Source organism: Etheostoma cragini, chromosome 21 (genome assembly GCF_013103735.1).
Source record: "Etheostoma cragini isolate CJK2018 chromosome 21, CSU_Ecrag_1.0, whole genome shotgun sequence".
Classification (NCBI taxonomy): domain Eukaryota; kingdom Metazoa; phylum Chordata; class Actinopteri; order Perciformes; family Percidae; genus Etheostoma; species Etheostoma cragini.
The window spans coordinates 517,294-538,148 of NC_048427.1; the positions used below are offsets into that span (position 1 = coordinate 517,294).

General features: G+C 41.2%; 1 protein-coding gene across 5 annotated transcripts in view; it reads left to right on the plus strand.

Moving 5' to 3' along the window:
- The window catches only part of baiap2b (BAR/IMD domain containing adaptor protein 2b), a 69,803-nt gene that overhangs the window by 31,528 nt on the left and 17,420 nt on the right, over positions 1–20,855 (plus strand). For 3 of the 5 annotated variants that reach the window (XM_034859991.1, XM_034859993.1, XM_034859995.1), the window contains 5 exons: positions 5,311–5,322; positions 6,616–6,677; positions 8,384–8,455; positions 9,650–9,787; positions 20,452–20,604. In XM_034859991.1, coding sequence (XP_034715882.1) covers positions 5,311–5,322; positions 6,616–6,677; positions 8,384–8,455; positions 9,650–9,787; positions 20,452–20,604 — 437 coding nt within the window. The remainder of the gene's footprint in view (positions 1–5,310; positions 5,323–6,615; positions 6,678–8,383; positions 8,456–9,649; positions 9,788–20,451; positions 20,605–20,855) is intronic. The other 2 variants (XM_034859992.1, XM_034859994.1) reach the window with 1 other exon arrangement.

Genomic DNA, 20,855 nt, shown 5'->3' on the forward strand with positions numbered 1-20,855 from the left:
ATAACTTCAGACTATTAAATGTCCTTGAGGTGTCGAGTTGTCCTTGATGTTTGGATTCAGCCAAATGGTGACTTAATGATTCTGATAATATTAATGTGAAGTACACACTCTGGTCTAAGGCACCGCAGGAAATCAGCTTGCTGCCAGACCACACACACACACACACACACACACACACACACACACACACAGTTCTATACAACATAGATAAACAGACATTGTGAATTTTCTTTTTAGGTTTTAAATTCCTGTTTTGTTCCCTGTTCCTGTGGTTTTCCAAGTTTATAAAAGTGAAAATAGTAAAACTTTTCACCCCAATTGTTTGGCTTGTAGCCATTTTTAATCGCTAAGCTGTCAGTAAATCGTTCTGTCAAAGTACATTTCCCTGATGATAATGTACATACTAATATTTAATATTTAATTATGTTGACAACACAGAAAATTCGGTGCAAATTCATTATTGTGCAAAATTTAATATTTGATACTTTTGATACACCAATAACTGTGCATTTCATAAAAGTGTAATACTATTTTGATAATGCGTACAGTATAAAACCCATATTTATCTTTCTTACTGTTTTATATACAGTATACAGTAGTTGTCTTAGTAACTATTCACCTCGTTCAGCCGCCCTTTTCTTTTCTTCTGCACCACTTATATAGTATATATATTTCATGTTGACATTGTAAAGGAGTTGCTTCAATCTCGTTGCACATAATGACAATAAAGGCTTTCTATTCTATTCTATTCTACATGCTTTTACTTAAGTTACATTTTCAATGCAGGACTTTAACTTGCAACTAAGTAATTTTTACAATGTGGTATTAATACTTCAGTGAAACATCTGAATACTTCTTCTTCGCTGTCTTTAACCTTCTGACGAAAGTGATGCAATCTGAACACATCTGGAGACGCCTGACAGACACAGATGTGACGCCGATGTGTCTCGGCGGTCCGCTTGTGTTCACATCCCAGAAACACCTTTTAAGAACCAGGTGTGTACAGGACAGATGTTCTAACTCCGTGGAGGCAAACCGTGACAGGGATGGACCAGGTGATGGATTACTTGAAGAAAATCATTTTTAAAAAATCTTTACGTTCCGCTTTTCCACCGCGGTAAACAATTAGAAGCCAGAAATGTTGATTTAGATGCCCGGGGGGGTCGTACTGACCAGCTGAGCTCCATCTTGTGAAAAAAGCTTTCAGATTGGATCTCTCTTTTCATCTTGTGTTCTCTCTTCCGCCGTCCCTTTCATCCCTCGTTTCCAGCTTGTGTCTGCTGTCTCAGATAGTCAGTCTCCATTCTGGACCCCATCAGCCGGCCTGTAGCGATTATGGATAGCTCGTCGTTACAATCGATCTTCTGTAGCCTCATTCCTTTTTTAAAAGGATTCATTTTTCTTTTCAACATGCTGTAGAAGTAAAGATATCAAACAGAGCCCAGCTATGACATGACTGCATTGCTTACCCGACAGAATTTGTGATTGTATTTTATAACTAGGAACATGGGGACATTTTGTTTATTTCTTCCAGCACAGTTCAGGATTATGTTCTGCAGATTTACAATATTGGGATAAATTGGTTTTGCAACAAAAAGTCACTCTGTAGTCAACTGGGTGCTTAAAATGTAAATACTAATGAGGAATTACACTGTCTGCAGTGGGAATGTGTGTCCTCGAGTGCGTTTGAGTGCACACATATGCAGCCGGTGTTTAGAGAAATTAAGGACCCAGAAGAACACAACAATAACGGTGTCAATCATGTGGCTGTCAGGAGGACAAATCTCCCCGCGTCACCTTGTACTCCCTCCACTGGAGCATTCTGGGGGATTAGAGCTGCTTGTGTTTGCTTTCAGGCTCCTATAACGCGGTCCCTGCAGAGATGCAAGAAACGCCTGTGTCAATACGGCCATTCATTGTGCTCTCTCTCTCTCTCTCTCTCACTCACTCACTCACTCACTCACTCTCACTCTCTCTCTCACACTCTCTCTCACACTCTCTCTCTCTCTTTGCCTCTGTCGAGTCTTGGAGTTGTACTGAAAGTAGCCAAGGTAATATACCCAAATGTGAGGCTGCCTTTGTGTTAGCTACACTGGGTGATGGGCCTGTTCTACACACACACACACACACACACACACACATATAAACACATACTCGCCCACTTGTTTGTCAGCTGAGTAGGTTGAGACCACATGGGGTGTTTTAAGATGCAGGTTTTTTTAACTTGACCCCACTTTGGTTTTCCAGGGTTAATACACAAGCCCTAATTCTCAGATGTATTACCTTGCTTAATTTCTCCTCCACGTGTGCTGTAAACCTCTGAATCTTAGACTTAACGAGGGATCTTGTGAGAATTAGACAACAATGACGTGCCCATTTGTTTGTTTTTTCGCTTAATCGGGTTGAGAATTTGCCAGAATGATGAAACGGTCATGGACTCAATTCAAATCCTGCATTTAGTTTCCATTTGTAGGCACTGGCATGACGATCCCGCTGACTGTCAGACTGAGAGGAAAGGCAGTATTCGTGTCTAGCTTGCTGTCGTAGGGATGCTTCACTATTTATTTGGGCAGTTTTTTGTTGGCAAAAGCCACATTGGTGTAGCATTTGATTGACCCACGCATGCTGAGTGCAGACAACAATGTGCTTTACTCCCCTCTAAGCCTCAGATGTTGTGACCAGCTCTGATTATCAGTAAGCGGCTTAGCTCTAGCAGGTAGAAGTCCGCTATTTCCCAATGGAAGTTGAATAATGAATATTCAGAGATATTTCAAAAAACTAAACGGCATAAAATGAAATTAACATAAAAACCTAAGAGTAAGCCATGACTAAGCCCCCTAATAATCTGTGGTTTTCTGTAACTAATGTGCTATGCATTTACCCTCTCTTTAATGTGTGTCTTTAAAGTACAGTTAGATTAGATTAGATGATACTTTATTCATCCCACAGCGGGGAAATTCCCTTGTTACAGCAGCATTCTCTACAATGAAAGCAAAACAAACAAGGAAACACAAAAGAAACCAATAGACAATGTGCAGAAGGTAGACTGAAGTAAAGTAAAGTGGCTTCAAATAAGTTATTGTAAATAAGTAAAGTAAAGTGCAGTTGCCATAGTACAAGCGGCTGTAAAGTTGGATGGTGGTGTTGTTAAAGCGTTGTGTTCAGCCGTCAGATACATGTAATCCATTTAATGCAATGTAGTAAAGTTATTTACGAGCATGTCGAATTTAAAGGTGCAGTAGGTAAACCTTATAAAACTAACTTTCTGTCATATTTGCTGAAACTGACTCCATGTTTGAGTAGAACTTATGAGGTCATAAGGGGCAAAATTACCTCCCCTTTCTCTGTTTTGCCCTCCCAGAGCATTTGGCCCCCCCATTACTTTAATATAAAAGAGACTTCAGATACAGTATTAGGGACCACTAAGGTCTATATAAAAGAGACTTCAGATACAGTATTAGGGACCACTAAGGTCTATATAAAGAGACTTCAGATACAGTATTAGGGACCATTAAGGTCTATATAAAAGCATCCAAAGAGCACCATATCATGGGACCTTTAAGTTAATATTCACTTATTTCCGTCCCACATCCTATTCTAACTTTTCCTAAATCCATTCTACTTCCACTGAGTCTCGTCTGCGTGACCGCAGCACTTCCATTGAGCCCATTAATCCTGTTGAGACAGCCCACTTCCACCGTGTGTCCCCCTCGGACTGTCCACTGTCCACAGGTCGGCCAGCACCCGCACACCTCGCGCTCGGCAGTCCTCCGTGTCAGCGATGCTCTTAAAGTGCATTATCTGATGTCAGCACACATTATGCAGGAGGCAGATGAGTGTTCTTAATGCTTATTAGTGGGCTCATTTCGGATAAATTGGCTCTGAGCGCTTTGTGCTGCTGCTGCAGCTGTGTTCTACCGTGGTCGTTTTCACATCTGCACCAAGGCCCTGTTTACTATTCACAATATTTATTCTAGATGTAGTGAAGCCTGCATGATACATACATCAATATGACGTCCAGATGTCAGTGAATATGCAATAAGAAACTGCAGAAGATGTTTTGTAGGATGTTTTAAGTAGAATTAACCCATATTCTCCTGAAACAAGTGTTTACTTTGTCTTTCATGTGTTATCAATACAATTATCAGTTAAGACAATAGTATTAGATTACTTTTATTCACTATTGCTGTCATCTTTGATGGTGCTCAAATATGAAATATCTTACTCAAGTTCTGGAGCTTGATTAGAATTATGCAACTTTTTTAAGGGAGATACCAATATTTGAGAATGTATAATGATGAATTGGAATGATGGAATGATGAACATTATTTAATGGGCACATACACATGTTCATCTTCAACAAACATGTTTTGAAGTTTTGGTTGTGAAAGAACCTTGACAACGTTGTGTCCTGTGTTAGTCTGAGTAAGCCCCGCCCACTCAGCCGGCGGTTTGATTTCACCCGGATCGCTGGTCTGATTGGTGGAAGGACTATCCAATTGCGTACAGACTCACTTGAAGGAAGCCCGTTGGTCACGCCTCAAAAATAAACATGACGGTTCTCTCTGGAGGACATTTAAATGACAGCAAACATATTTCTTTGTTACTTATCAGCTGACGTTGTATATACGGAAGTATTGGTCCAACGCTACTTATTACATAGCTTTTAAACAACCAAGCGTGAGGTTCTTTGTGTAAAAGAAAATTGGTAACTTGAAGGTATCTACATAAGAGTGACAAGGTTCATGTGTCGTGACAGTGTCGTGACTCTTCATGACAAAGCCACAGGGTTAGGGTTAGGGTTAGAGTTGCTCTTGAGTTACTCTTACTAAAAGAAGTGTTGTTATGTCAGAAACGTTTAAGATTCTCATGCCACTCTGCTGCACATACCTTTTAAGTAAAGTGAAAGCAAAGTGTTTCTGAACGATTTTGGGGGGAAGATGTGACCGCAATCTTCTGCCAAATATTGCGGTTAGGATTCAATTTGCGATTAAACTAATGTTCAGTTAGATAGATAGATAGATAGATAGATAGATAGATAGAAAGGCCATTGGACTAATTGCCCTGGTCATCTGATTGGTACACAACGAAATGGCGATTGTTGTTAGTTGTGAACAGAGACAGCAAACAAGCGGAGGGTTTGACTAACTGCCTGTCTGTGTGTTGTTCTGTGTGAAAACCTGTCCTTTGTCTCATCTTTCTTGGGGTAGTTTGATCTGTCTTTGTCTCTCCAGGTCTCTATCCCTCTGTTCTTTGCTCAAACTAGATCTTTTTTTTTTCTTTTTGTTTTACAATGCATTGCATATTCAGAGGAGGCAGCATGTAGGTATCTTAAAACGACACGCACCTCCCTGGCTGCATGAATCATCCATAACTTTCTTATCTTTTATGTTTCTTCTTTTAACTTTTTTTCTTGTTTTTAGCTTTTTTTCAGCTTTTTTTCCCCCCTCTGTTCTGCTTAAGCACAACACATATGTCTTGATGTTAATATATACTTAATTCATAAATATGTTATGCTGTTTCTGTGTGTTTATTAGCAATAGGGTTGGGCATCGCTTTGATTTTGGATTCCAATTCTTCCTTTAGAGTCCGGTTCTTATCGAGTCTCCATTGCGATTCATTGATAGGTGGAGTGGCAACGGGTCCCTTGCTATAGATAGATAGATAGATAGATAGATAGATAGATAGATAGATAGATAGATAGATAGATACTTTTATTGATCCCCAAGGGGGAATTCAAAGTCCCAGTAGCTGAAAGACATCACACACAACATACACATACATCATAAACAGGATGATAAAATTAAAATGTACTAAGGGATGTATAATTATGAGCCGCATGCAGGGACAGGACAGGGACTGACCCAGTGATTCAGTCTGCAGGGTAAGGCCAGGTGCTCCGAGAGTGGGTGTCATAGTGGTAGTGGTGGTATTTCACAGATGAGAGGAAGATTTTATTTTGATTCGGTGGTGATTTACAGTTCATTCCGAGGTTTTTTTTGCAACGTAAAATAAAGCCACACTATAGAGCGCCACTTACAAATGCCTGGAAATACGGTGGCCGCCACGGAAACCAAAAGTATTGCGCACTAATTTGGGACCGATGATCAGATTCAATGCGATTCCAATTGAATCCAAATTTTTAAAAGTTGGAACCGGTTCTCGATGCCCGATCCTAATTAGCAGTGCTGCTGTTAGCATTGGACAACCCTTGGGTTCAGTATTTAAAATATTGATTAGCTCTTTTGATTTTTCATTTTTCTGTCTGTGTTGCATTTTGTTCTTTTGATCTTGTCACTTTTTTAATAAGTTTTGTCTGCTTCTTCAGTATCACGGCAGATGTTTCATCTTCTCCATTGCCTTGCCCCCCCCCCCCCCCCCCCCCCCCCCCCCCCCCCCCCCCCCCCCCCCCCCCCCCCCCCCCCCCCCCTCCCATCAACCCCCTACCCCTGTCTCTCATCTGTTCTGTGTGGCTGCATGGTCTTTTGTTGCACGATGTACAGTATGTAGCGAATCATTGGAAAGATTCAATATCACTCTATCTCTTTTGATCTCTCTCCCCTCCCTTTTCTTTTTTCATTGTCTTTCTTTCTTTCCTTTGTCTTCTCTCTGCAGGGGAGGTGCTCTTTCAGATGGCTGAGGTGCACAGACAGATCCAGATCCAGCTTGAAGAGATGGTGAGCATGTGGTGATGGTGGTGCTGTGGCTAATATCAGCACTTCTTAAGCCACCAGTTGGAAGTCAAACAGATTGTGGGTTTTTCCCTTTGAGAGTCTCCACATTACAGCATATCTCTTAATATTTAATACTCGGCAAGACACACTTGTACATTCACAGTTAGACTCATGATCTTACTAGGGATCGACCGATGCTGCTTTTTCAAGGCCGATATAGTTACTGACTACTAGTAGTTATTCAAACCGATAAGTGTTATGTGGAACCGATGTGCATTTATTTAATAAATGACAAACTTTCAGCATACTACCCAGTAACAGAGAGTGGCTCTGCGTTCCAGACACAGTTTTTAGCCCATAAGTTACAACTTCAAGTCAAAACTCACGACTTTGTAGCCTTCTAGGCAAAGTCACGACAACCCCTTCTAGCTAACGTTAGCTAGCGCTAGCTGAAACTAGTGATTTTTAGTTGGGGATGTATTTTGGGCTTCATTTAATATACATAACTCATAGTACGACACAATCCAATGTGTATTGTTTTATTACAATGTGTAGAATTACTTTATTTTGCCGATTTATTTCTATTTCTCACTGTTAATCACCGGCGTCTGTACAGCATCAACAGGGGACGCCATTGTAGTTTACGTTTGTCAAAACATATGGCAGAAGGTTGAAAAAAACACAGGTTACAGGTCGCCTGGAACGCAGCATCAGATAGTCAGACTCAGTGGTGAATGACACTTAACTTTATCGGTTATCAGGCAAATAAAACGCTGATGCAGATCATCTGCAAACTGCCATAAAACGGCCCCGATAATCGGCCTGGGCCGATACTCGGCCTATCTCCTGCTGTTATTGTACTTTAGTAGCTTTGAATTTTATTTTCTGAAGGAAGCAGCTTCACTTAATGAGGGTTTGTTTACTGGTAATCTAATATGTAAATTGCAGCAATCAGTTCCCCCAAAAGATTTTTATAGTGAGGGTCCTTCTCTCTTTAATCGTAATGCAAAGAACGTTTTAAAGAGAAGTTTTCCCATCTCATCTTTTTGTGTTGTGTTCCAAGGCAATTCATATTTATAGCAGTATCACTTTCAAATTGGGCAAGATGCTTATCTCTTATCCAGAGACAGATAAAGAATGGATGCAGAAATATTCTAACTTGTGTAACACAGTTCGAACCTCTTCCATAAAAACAATTTATCTACATGTCTAGGTAATAAACTCAATGCTGTGGAGTTCCTGCTGTTACAGGAAGTATCTTGCTGATAGTAGAGATGGTGAGAGGTCAATAAATGCAACAATAAAGGAATTTTTGCTGATATAATTCAAAAGAAAAGGTGTTCTATGGGTCTAAAAATATAGGTTGCCATACGCAGGGTGTTTCTTTGGCAAAATACTGTACACTTAACTTACACACACATACACTTGGAGAGAGAGGCACACATACTATACATGCAGAGAGACATAAACAATGACTTTGGCATGCATTTCCATGCCAGACATCCTCCCATAATCCTTTGGGTGTGACATTTCCAATGGCAAAACAAAGACATCCCTTCAAGTCTTTCTTGCACCACAACACTGCAACGCCACATTCTTTTTTTGAAAACAATATGTTGGGATTGTGTTCATGTAATTACTTGAGGTTTAGTTAATTTAGTGTTTGTCGCATTGTTTTTGAGGTTTGTGTGTCCCTGTGTGTCTCACAGCTGAAGTCTTTCCACAACGAGCTGCTCACAGAGCTGGAGAAGAAGGTCGAGTTGGATGCACGCTACCTAAACGTGAGATTCCCTTTTTTGATGAAAGTTTTATGCCAATTCCATTTCAATTTCAGCTTTGTTTATCATGTCAAATCATTACAGAAGTTACCTCAGGACACTTTAATGATCGCGTGGGTCCAGACCACATTCTTTAATTTACAAAGACCAAGTCTAAATGCGGCAGCGGGAAGGAAAAACTTCCTGTTTAACTGTTAGAAACCGCAGACAGATCCTGGTTCTCGGTGGGCGGCCATCCGCCGCGACCAAAGACCCTCAAGCCGGGATCTATGCTTCTTGTACTTGTGCTTGGTGTGTGCGTCGATCTCTTGGAAACATCCCAGTTAGAGAGTCTAACACCCTAAACATATTCTTTGTAAGTCTTTACAATCATTTCCCCAAAGAACCGAGCAGATCTGCCTTGTCGCACGATTCAAGTTATCTTTACAACTTGTTGTTTTCCCAGAGCAAAGTGATTTTTGAGAACGGCAACACAGAGCGGAAGGTGAGGGACAAATGAGGCTTTATCGTGGAAATGTACTTTGTCAATCCAGGCTACCCCGTACCTGACCCACCACGTGCTTAAGTGCCCCTGCTCCATGTCAGTTAGGCCCTCTCCGAGGAGTGAAGTTCTGGATAATACATGAACCGTGTTCTCGCAAAATCCTTCAACTCTATCCATGATTTCCCACCGGCTTTCCAAACCACTGCAGCATGTTACATAAATCACTTCCCACTCTGCTCTGTGAATCATGACTCATCCTTTGAAAATTAGTAGTTTTGCAAGAAAATAAAAAAAAAATAGGCACCATAATTTATGGTGATCAGAAGTTTGGAATCAGTCCCAGAAACATTTCATCATTTGACACAGGGGATGTACCAGCACAATGGATGTCATTCTGATTATTAAAGTCAAAATGTCTGTTGTATAAAATGCAAATGGACTACCGAGCCTCTAAATGACCTCGTGTTTTACATTACAAGCTGTTACTAACTATTGTTAGTAGTGTTAGTTCTGTGATGGACTTCCTCTCGCCCAGTCATCATCATCACAAGGTCCTATCCTCCATCAGTTATCCAGTTCCCATCCTGCACCAATCTGGCTAGAAAACAGAAGGCGACCACTTGTCAGGGCAGTTTCCAATGAATGTACGTCATAGTCGAATATCATCTGTTGATGCTGACGTTGCCCTGCTGACTATGTGCTGCCCCCCTCAGGCTGCACTGAAGAAGTACCAGATGGAGCACAAGAGCAAAGGGGAGAGTTTGGAGAAGTGCCAGGCAGAGCTGAAAAAACTGCGCAGGAAGAGCCAGGGCAGCAAGCACCCGTCCAAGTATGGAGACAAGGAGATGCAGGTCAGTGTGTGTGTGTGTGTGTGTGTGTGTGTGTGTGTGTGTGTGTGTGTGTGTGTGTGTGTGTGTGTGTGTGTGTGTGTTTGTTTATGAAACTGAATATGTCCTTAGATGTCTGTAGGAGGCTGAAGTGTCAGATGTTTTGAATGATGCAGACTACAGTTCCGGGTGTTTCTATGGATCAATAAAGAATATAACAGGGGTCTTAGCTCTTTGGCTCATAGATCATCCTCATGGCCATCTGGAAGACCACTGTATAAAAAAAAACGCATGACAACACTTCAAGGTTTTAAAAGTAAACTCAATGCTGAAGCTCCTTAAAGCTGCATTCTATCTAATTTCCAGCAGGGGACGACTCCACCGGCTCCAAAAAGAAGTCTCTTTCTATAGAAGTCTATGAAAAATTAGCCTTCTTCTCACTTGATTTATTACCTCAGTAAACATTGTTATAATGAGTTTAGGGTCTCAGTCTCTAAGTCTCTTCAGTACAGCATAAGGTTCATTTGATAAATTCTGAGCACATTTATTTTAAAATGGACAACAAAGCAGGGGATGCTTTAGGGTGTTACTACACGTCGACCTGTAAATCAGGACCGAGGCTTAGCAACGCTAACCATGGACATTGAAACAGACTTGTACTTGTTATTTGGCGGTTGTCCATGTTTTCATCTCTAACTTTGACCCCGTTTGCACTGCGTTGCCTGAAAATTTCTTGTTTAGCATCTTGCCAACCAAGCTAGCTACCTACCGCTAACGTTAGCTAGTGACTTAAGGGAAACCAGCTCTGTATGCCATACATACAGATAAACAGCACCAGTGTCCGGAGGTCTACGTTTACCTGCCAGTAAATCTCCACTGGACGACTCGCATCGTTGAAAACGTTCTCTCTTTTAGCACTTAGCTTAGCACCATTAAAACCATTCACAACACTGGCTTGGTCGTGTCATCCTTCCCCCAGCTCCTCCCTTTTGTCCAAATATGGCCATTTATGGATCAAAAATACCAAGATGGATAGAATTAGAAATTAATATAAAAATTAATTTAAAACTTTTTACGTTTCTAAAAGTAATCAATAAAGTTTTTATTATTATTTGACTGACAGAGACTAATATGCTCTTAATTGCAATTATTTCTGAGGCAATTCATTGTACAGCAACATTTGGATCCTAGATGCTAGAGCCATTATTTTTTACAGTCTGTTGTCATCATTCACTTATATTCTGATGAAGAGAGGCTTTTAGCGAACACACGCTGATTCTTCAGTGCAGCACACACTCTGCCCCCCCCCCCCCTCCTCCTGAGGGGATCTGAGCTTCAGTGCGCCTGGTAATCCGTGACGTGCTGATGAGATGGGACGTGTGGAGCTGAATGGGATGTCCACCAGCGCAGCGGGGTTACTGCAAGCATAGGGTTCGGTGACAATAAAATCAAAGGTTTAGCAGAACCCGAACGCCGTCAAAAAGCTTATAGTGTTTATATTTATAATCAGTGCATCCCTGGAATGAACAAAACATCTTGCTCTCACTTGCTTATTAATCTTCTATCAAGCGGACAGCAAGAGGGAGGGAGTAAAATCAACGTTAACCATTCTGACTATCAGTCCATCTGACCTCTGACCTCCAAATCTGGGACCGAAATGGGAAGTAAAGAAAAGCCAGTCTTTGCACTTTAGAAACAAGTTAGAGTCAACACATCAAATCCGAGGCTAAGAGGTGTGTTCGGAGTGATATGTTAAAAAAAACAAATATGGGATTTTCCATTACAGAAATCAGCGGAGTCTCAAATATCACTTGAGCCTTAAAAACTTGAAAAACATCTCTTTTTAAAGTACATTCAGAACAGATAAATAAATCGATTGGATCAATATTTAACTAAATAACATGAGAATATACATTTAAAACACAGTGTTCAATTTTGACAACATGTACTTTGTAACTTTTTGTGCCTCCAAAACGTTGACTATTTAAATCGATTTCATCAGCGGCTGCACTTTAATCTTTATTACATAACATTTGTTTATTACATCTAAGGCAGGCGCCTGGGTCGAGTTGAGCGAGAGGTATATGTATATATATATATATATATATATATATATATATATATATATATATGTCTCATGTTCAGGTAATTGCCTGAGCGAAGGCGTGAGGAGACAGCGGCAGCCACCGTCTCAGTGCCCTCGTCTGTAGGCGTTCTCTTACACAACCTGCACAGGAGACGCTGCTGCGATGTGATGTCTGTCCAATCAGCTGCTGAGACGCTGAGCGAGAGCGACAGTGGAGGCAAAGGAAAGAATGATGAGGACTTGTGTGTGTGTGTGTGTGTGTGTGTGTTTGTGTGTGTGTTTGTGTGTGTGTGTGTGTGTGTGTGTGTGACAGTAATGGACTTTAATCTGGATGGCAATCACAAAAACCTAATTGATTTTTAGTCCGATTTTAACCTGAAATGTTCAGTATGTCCCAACGGTCTGCTGACTCACGCAGGTCCTTCTCGCCTTCAGCGGGTTCCTGTCTAGGGGCGACAGGACAAATACCTCCGTTATCTGCAATAGGCTCAATCTGAAAGGCTGATTACATTTCTGCCTTGTCAGCGCTTGAGGTGTCGATAGCGAATAATTGAGCTTACAATGGAGTATATGAGGCGTTGACCGCTGATGTCGTACGCTGCAGAAATGCACTCACCTGCTGCTCCACTGTGGCCTTCAACAGACATGAGATAGGAATACAGTAGGGATAGCAACAAAGGCTTTTCAATTTAATTTAGGACCTTTGTTTGGCCCCAAGGTGCAATTTGCAGGAGCATGTAGAGTAGTACAGTAACACAATATAGAAATGTATCTTTAAAAAAAAAAGCAAAATGAATGCCAATGTTGAGCTGGATTGTTTACAGGCTGATTAACAAGATAAAGATATTGGGGAAGAAATAGAGCGATATCTTTCCAAATCTATTGAATTTATGAGTCTCGAGCTGAATGGCTACTGGCTAGGAATCTCTTAATGTTATTTTGCCAAAATTGGATAAAAGCAAAATTGTAAGTCTTCATAAAAACATATTTTAACACAATAAAAAAAGCCTCATGGGATAGAGTCAAAATCTGAATCTGGATCATTTTGAAACAAGAAAATGTAGTAGTAAACACTGTAGTAAAAACACACAGTAAGAGCCACAGGAGGTTGTGTCTCGTCATGGCAGTGCAGAGGAAACATGGTGTCAGAGGTTAAGGGCTGTTCCAGAGGCCCACGGCAGGGGAGGGGGGGGGGTTATTGTGTAATTGTTAGTGTTGCGGTAATGGATGGCTGGTGGAGCGTGAAAGAGCCGCCGGGGCCGGTCGGTACAAAAATCAATACGTGAAGCGCTGAGGATCAACAGCACAGGAACTTCCAAGTCCTGCAGTTCCTCTGGGCTTTAACGGCTCACTAGGTAGGTGTGTGTGTGTGTGTGTGTGTGTGTGTGTGTGTGTGTGTGTGTTAGCGTGGGTTAGGGATACATTGATCAGTTGTCAGCTGTTAATTTTAATCGCTATCTATTTTGATTATCGGATTGACTCATTTTTTATGGAAAAAAAGTCAAACTTCTCTGTCAGCTTGTTAAATGTGAATATTTTCTAGTTTCTTCTGTCCTCTGGGACAGTAAACTGAATATCTTTTGAGTTGAGGACAAAACTAGATATTTGAGGACCAAACGAGCCATTTTTGGGAAACACTGCTGCACATGTTTCTGGCATTTTAGAGACCGAACAACTAATCCATTTTTTAAGAAATGAATAGACAGGTTTCAGCCCTGGCTGTGGCCCTAGAGTAGCCTGTGGATGTACTGAGGGAGCTAGTTGGTTTAGGTTGCCAGATTGTTGCACATTCAGGACTGTGGAAACTTCTCGAGGAGATATATCCCACAGGGACGCCACATTGCAACTGATATTAACAACCTTACTACATTATTTAGTGGATCCCAACACACGAGTGCAGAGTGTTAACACCGATATAGACACACAGTTATCATACCATCAAAAGAAGTAAGCCATGGTTAAAGTGCATCATCATATGGGCCCTCATGAGAACCAGGTCTTGGCAGTCCCTGCACTGTGAGACTGTGAAAACTTTATTTATTTAGGGAAGGTTCATTGAGAGGCAGCCTCTCTTTCGCAGGAACGCCCTGATCACATTCACACAGTTCCACATTCATAATGTGGAAGCTGCCCTTTACAATCACAGTCAGATCTGCTGCCACTGAGCAGGTCTGAGGTTAAGGGCCTTGCTCAAGGGCACCTCATTGGTGGTAATGAGGCTGGGACAAGGGCTGCTCTTTCACTCCCCCAACCAGATTTGTGGTAATTGTCTGATTACTTAAGACATACACCATGTTTCTGCAAATCCTGAAAGCCTGCCTGTGTGGATGTGTTGTTACTTCTACATTATGAGGTATAATGTGAAGCGACAGCTCATTGATGCCTTTTGGAGCGGCAAGAACAAAGAACCCATCACAGGATAAAGTCATCGCCATTCACTCCCGCTCATAAATTTCTGTTGGTATTAAAACTGTAGGTGATGGAAAGTCACCCGTTTCCAACGTGTCCCTCAGGGGCCATGAAGCACTGAGCTGCTGCCACTGTACAGTCTGAAAACTCTCCTGGGACATTTGGGGGTGGCGATGGTGCAGTGGATATGAGACCTGGGTGTGAATCCCACTGGGATCACCAATGATACATTACCACTGTGTCCCTGAGCAAGACATTTAAACCCTAGTTGCTCCAGAGGCATGCAGCCTCTGACATATAGAGAGACTTGTAAGTCTCTTTGGATAAAATCCGCCAAATGACAAGTAATGTAATGTACATTTCTTGGTAGAAACGGGTAGTTTGTGGCTTTAGATGATTCACTTTCACTGCATCATGCTCTGCAGACATCTTTAGTTTTTCTGTCTTAAGAAGAAATGCGAATACATTAGACATCATGATTAGTGCTTAAACAGTCAGTCCATTCAGTTAGTTGACTGGCACGTATTAATCTCTAACGGCGTGAATTAAGTCATCGTTAATTTAGTCAAATTAAAGGGTCCCGGGACCCCGACTGATCTAGAAAATAGATCAGTAAATATGAAATAATGCTTACTTTTCGACATTTCCCTCTAATCTTTGCTACTGTCTGCATTGTTTACCTCTTGAAGCCCTAGCCAGTTTCGGTTATTCGGGGGGGGGGGGGGGGGGGGGGGGGGGGGGGGTACACCTATGCTTTCAGGCCTTTGGATACTTCTTGAGGAGATATTTGCCAGTGGGAAGCAACATTGCAACTAACTGATATTAACAGATAACTGCATCATTTTGTGGTTCCCAACACGCGAGTGCGGTGTAATAACACCAATCTAAACACACAATTATCATCCCATCATGAGAAGGAAGCCAAGGTGAATGGAAGAGAGAGTGGGAATTCCTTCTATTGTGTGAGACACGTGTGAAAACAGTTTCCACCTGCCTAGATTTTGGATCCTGATGGTTTTTGTTTTTTTTAAACGGGATGAGATCAGAGAAGATGGTTGCACGTCATGAGATGAGAGCTGTGTTTGTGTACCAAAGAGAACAATAAGAAGGGGTGAGATGATTCAGACATCATGGTGGCACTAGAGGAGAATATCACCAAAGTCATTAGGATTTATTCTGTGGGGAAATACCAGTCTAGACTAAACTGTTGGACATATCGACTGCTCTGCATTGACTTGTGTGAACGGGAGAATGCCTAAAAGCTGCTGTGTGGGGATGGGGAACATTCACTTCCAACAGCGTAAATAACCCATGACTTAAGTTTTAATAAGCTGCCGACCCAAAAAACTGAGCTTTTATGAAGACAAAAGGGAATATAGATGTGTGGAATGAGCAGAGAGACTAAAGATCTGGGGTTTAGTTTCCCTGTCAGAGCTCACAAGGTATTTCAGCGAGGGCGTGGGTTTGGTATAAAATTCTTTTATCCATCCATCCATCCATTCATCCATCCATCCATCCATCCATCCATCCATCCGTCCATCTTCGTCCGCTCATCCAGTATTGTGTCGCGGGGACAGCAGCTCCAGCAGGGAACCCCAAACTTCCCTTCTTTCATACAAAGCTGCTCAATTAGTAAACCACTGAAAACATTGAAAACCCCATAGCATATAATACAGTGACAACATGGACTTAATGTCTCAAAACCAATCATATTTTTAAGGGGGACAAATCTAGTTCCAGCACACAACCCCATGTGGCTGTCTGTCAGTCCCTCTCTGCTGATCGCCTGCTGGTCTGAATCTGATCAACACGGTCACTGCAGGGTGTTTTTTCTGAAAGCCTCTCCACCTCCGCGGTTTGCATGACTAATAAGAGGTCTTCATCTTCCTCTCCACTTGTCACCGTTCCATATTTCTCTGTGGGTGATCAGTGCACATTCAGCCATAGTGCGCCCACATAAACGACCTGGTTAAGCTCTTAGAAATTGTTCTTTTTTTCTGCCAAATGGCCACTTTCTGGCCGATGATTTCCTTTGACGTCTCTTCCGGTTGCTCTTTGATTTAATACCTCTAAAGGTCAGACACTGGAGGATCAGAGAAGAAGAGAGATTCACATTCAGAATCAGAAAAGGCTTTAATTGCAAAGTATGTTTTTCATACATACAAGGAATTTGTCATGATGTTGTTTGTGCATGTCACACAATCTCTAAATATAAAAAGGTAAAAGAGAATATAAACAACACAAGGATAAACATGTCCACACTGTGTGTATTAATAAATAATAAAATCATTGTACAGGTGTGGCACTGTGGCTCCTCCATGTGGCCCATCAGTACATTCACGTTTCCCACCACAGAAACCTACTACTACCACAGAAGGGATGTTTATGAATATTCCCCCAAATCATTGGGAAAACTGGAAAATACTAAATCAAATGTTATTTTTGTAACCTTTTCCTCTTTAAATACAATACTCTAAGATAGTTTGTATATATGTAACCACTGTTAGTTCTTAAAAGCTTGATTCAAGAGAAAAAGGGACCGAAAAATTGGGACTTTATGAAGTATAGAGTGTGGTCTAGACCTACTCTATCTGTAAAGTGTCTCAACATAACTGTTGTTGTGATTTGATACTAAAAATAAAATTGTATTAAATTTAAAAAGGTGGTTGAACTTGTCTAAAATGGAAAAGAAGAGAGTGCTTATCACTCCAGGAGTAAATTAACTCAGCTTTCACTCATTAGAGCATCACTCCAATCAGGAAGAGTGTGTTAGAACATAAAACAGTTCAGGTTCATTCACTAATTTGTATATCTAATATGGACTTTTAATTAGGGAAAATTAAAGTAAGTGCCAGGATATTTAGACGGAGGTAACTATCAAACAGTTCACAGTAAAGTAATGGCATCATTATTTTATGACTCTGCTCCACCTTGTATTTAATGCTAATGAGGTTTAATGTGTCTGTAATCATTGGGTATTGAAGAGGATGACATTAATAGTGGGGGCCTGCAGCCTTGGTCTCCTCCCTGTTCCCTCCTCCCGGGCCATCGGGTCATTACAGTTATCAGTCCATTAGTGGAAGGGTGTCGTCTATATGAAAATGACTTAAAGCTGAAATACAGACTGAGGGGGAGGCGAAGCAGGGAGGCAGTTGGATAAAGGAACGTTTATAGAAAGTCTTCAGATTTTCCACAGAACCAAAAAATTGTTCTTATCCCAAAGTGAAACTCATTTTCAACTTGTTGTACTTAGATTCTCTACAACAGGTTTTCAATTGTATTTATTTTATCCATAAAGGACAACGCACATTAATCAACATTCAGACAACTCAAGACTTCATCACTCTCCGCAGATTGGGTTTACATTACATATTAGGGAGTAATTTCCCATTGGCCAGAGCCTGCAGGTGGATGGTGCAGGGGGGGGGGGGGGGCTTACAGAGAAGGCAGCAATACGGGTACAGGGCAGCAGCAGCAGAGATGGGGAAACTTTGCAGCTTAAATACACCGCCAAATGGATGGGGTGTGTTTGGTACATGATATGGAGAGTGAAGCATGTCCCATGTGTATACAAAGGTGCACTTTGAGTTGACTGGCTCCTCTTGCCAGATGTTTTTGAGACCAGAGTGACAGAAAACAGCCTTAGTATGGGTTAAAATGTACAGGCAGAAGTCAATAAGACACCATAAAGACAGCTAGAGCAACAAAATAAGCTTTCTCAAGAAGCCACACAAATTAGAGCCATCGTCTTAAACGATACAGACATGCAAAGCAGTGATAAGCAATGACACAAAAAATGAAGTATAATCCATGATGGAGATCTTAATACAATATTAAAAGCAGTACAGGCATACGAGATGTTGAAATAGATAAAGTATGAGTTCATCTTTTCTACATACCCTAACACGTATGATAACAGTAATCATAAAGGTAACAAGCACCAATAGAAACCAAACCATAGCCTCAAACACTGCATTCTTTTACTTTTTACCATGAGACTTTTATTAGATGATGATCTGATTTATTATACATTTTCAATTAATATTAATATTAGACTAAAGTGAGGAGAAGTAAAGTGAGTTTAGTTCAGATAAAAAACTAATACGTTTGGAAATAAAGTGTTTTTAAAGGAGCCGTGCTCGTAATTTCATTCATGCTTTACACATTTCTGTGTTCTTCTGAATGACAATGAAAGGAATGTTGAATTACCAGCTGTCAACAACAAACCATGCTTGTGTTCCTTCCGTCTTTATCTTAGTTGTTGTGTGTGTGTGTGTGTGTGTGAAGGTTTACATATATAGTTAGAAATCATTGCAGACGGACCCTTTCAGTACATTTCATTAGTTTGTTGTTTAGGCAGACGTGTACTAATTAATGCATGATTTATTTCCTAATTAGCACCTCTGGTTATGCTTAATATGTGATGTGATTACAGCACAGCGTTGGGTCCCTCATTAAAATTCATTACTCACCGCCAGCAGTTAGTTTTCCTCATCCCGTCTTTTGCCTTTCACAGAACTGGTGTCAGTTAGACCAGACAGGCACATGTGCCAGTGCGTAGGCGGCTTACTTTCTCTGCACAACAACCCGGCCGCGGTCATCGACACCTCAGCGCTGTCTCACACTCAGAGAAGGTTGTTTCTCATTATTCAACACCGTGGGAATCTTGAAACTTTTTCAGTTACATGAGTGAACCCGAGGACTGAGTGGGTGATCACAACACTCTGCCTTGTGTGTTTGTGCGTGTCTAGTGTGTCAAAGTGAGGCTAGACGTGGATATGTGGTTCCACTTGTTTGACAGAGAGGAGATGTCCTGCACCTTAATTCATTCTTAGAGGACTCTGTGGGCTGAGTCCTTGAAGGAGTGGAAGGTGAAATGGGTTTTAAAGTCGGAGGCAGGGGAAGGGTGAGGGAGGTAGTGTTGGAGAGGCAGGAGCTCTCATTCAGCTACAGGAAATACTGACTCCAGTCACCTTTATCAAATCCCAGACCTATCTCAGCAACCCTGTGGACTAAAGTCTGGCTACCGCACAGATTACTCTGAGATACAATTTACAGTTCTTTACAACCAATTACAATCAACGCTATGCTCAGGACACAGCGACGGTGGCTCTGCAAAATACTAAGGGAAGGAACGTGTTCAACTTCTTCAAAAACTTTCCATTTTCAGCGTGTAGCTTGCTAGCTCAAAGGTTGTTGTTGTTGTTGTTGTTTCCTGGAGCAAAGGGATATTGGCTGGCTTTGTCCTGGAAAAGTACAACTTTTGTCCATTATAATAGCCACATCTATGATCTGTCTTCTTTTGTTCTAATTCACGGTTTCCAGGTCTGATTTGCTGTGGCATTTTCTAAATGTACAGCAATTTGACTTTCAAAGCACACTTTGTCTGCTTTTTATATGTCACGTTTGTGGTGTATGACGCCTGATTTAGTTTAACACGGCACAGTCCATTCACAAAAAGCCATTAAAATACTGTTCATCATCTGCAGAAGTCACTCAAAGCCTCAAATGTGGAGGCTTTGATTCACCAAATTTACACTGTGGAATTTAGTTTGTGGTGCTCAAAGGTCTCGAGACATAGTTCATAGGAAGATATGTTACTGTTGAGTGTTTTAGGTGTTATTTTACATTGATTTGCGAGCCACAAACGTAAATTAAACATTTCCTCATCATTTAATGCTCAGGGAAAGTAGAAGTTGCCCCTTAATTCTTACACTTCTGTGACACTCTACTGTCAAGTCTTGAATTTTTAACCCTATCCCAACAGTTAGTAAAGTAAAATGTATTTAAATAGCACTATTACAGACAGTCACAAAGTGCTTCACAGGTCAAATACATAATACATTTAAAACCCATTGATAACAACTACAAATCGCAATGAATTACAATAAATAACCAAGGCAGGGAATATTAACACAGTACTACAATCAACAATGTGGCTAATTGAACACGTGACTAAAAATCTGTGTCTTTAGCTGCTTTAAAAAAAAGGTAAAATTACTCTTAGAATCAATCTTGTGCATGGAATATATGATGTCAATCTTTCAGTTTTGGAGCAATAGGTAATGTATGAGTTGCAAAGGAACTTCTTTAAAGCTTTACCCTAGAAAATGCATGTCTGAAAAGAGAGAGACTTTCTTCACACCCTTTTTTTAACAGGCCATCCTTCTTTTTTTTACGTTCCTCTCTGCAGTATGTGGAGGCCATCAGCAATAAGCAGAGTGAGCTGGACAACTACATCGCTGAGGGCTACAAGAACGCTCTGTCCGAGGAGAGGAGGAGGTACTGCTTCCTGGTGGACCGCCAATGTGCCGTAGCCAAGAACGGGAGCGTCTACCACAACAAGGTGAGAGGGAACGGCTTCAGCCAACAGCCTTCCTCTACTTCTTCGTTAGTTGGTGATGTCATGGCAAAGTTTCAGAAAACTTTTTATTCCCATTCACGCTAATCAACACCGCTTGAGATTCCCACACATTTCCCAGTGGTCAGACTTAGGCCATGCTGCTTTATGGATTCTTTTAGGCCTTAGTGGTCCCCTAATACTGTATCTGAAGTCTCTTTTATATAGACCTTAGTGGTCCCTAATACTGTATCTGA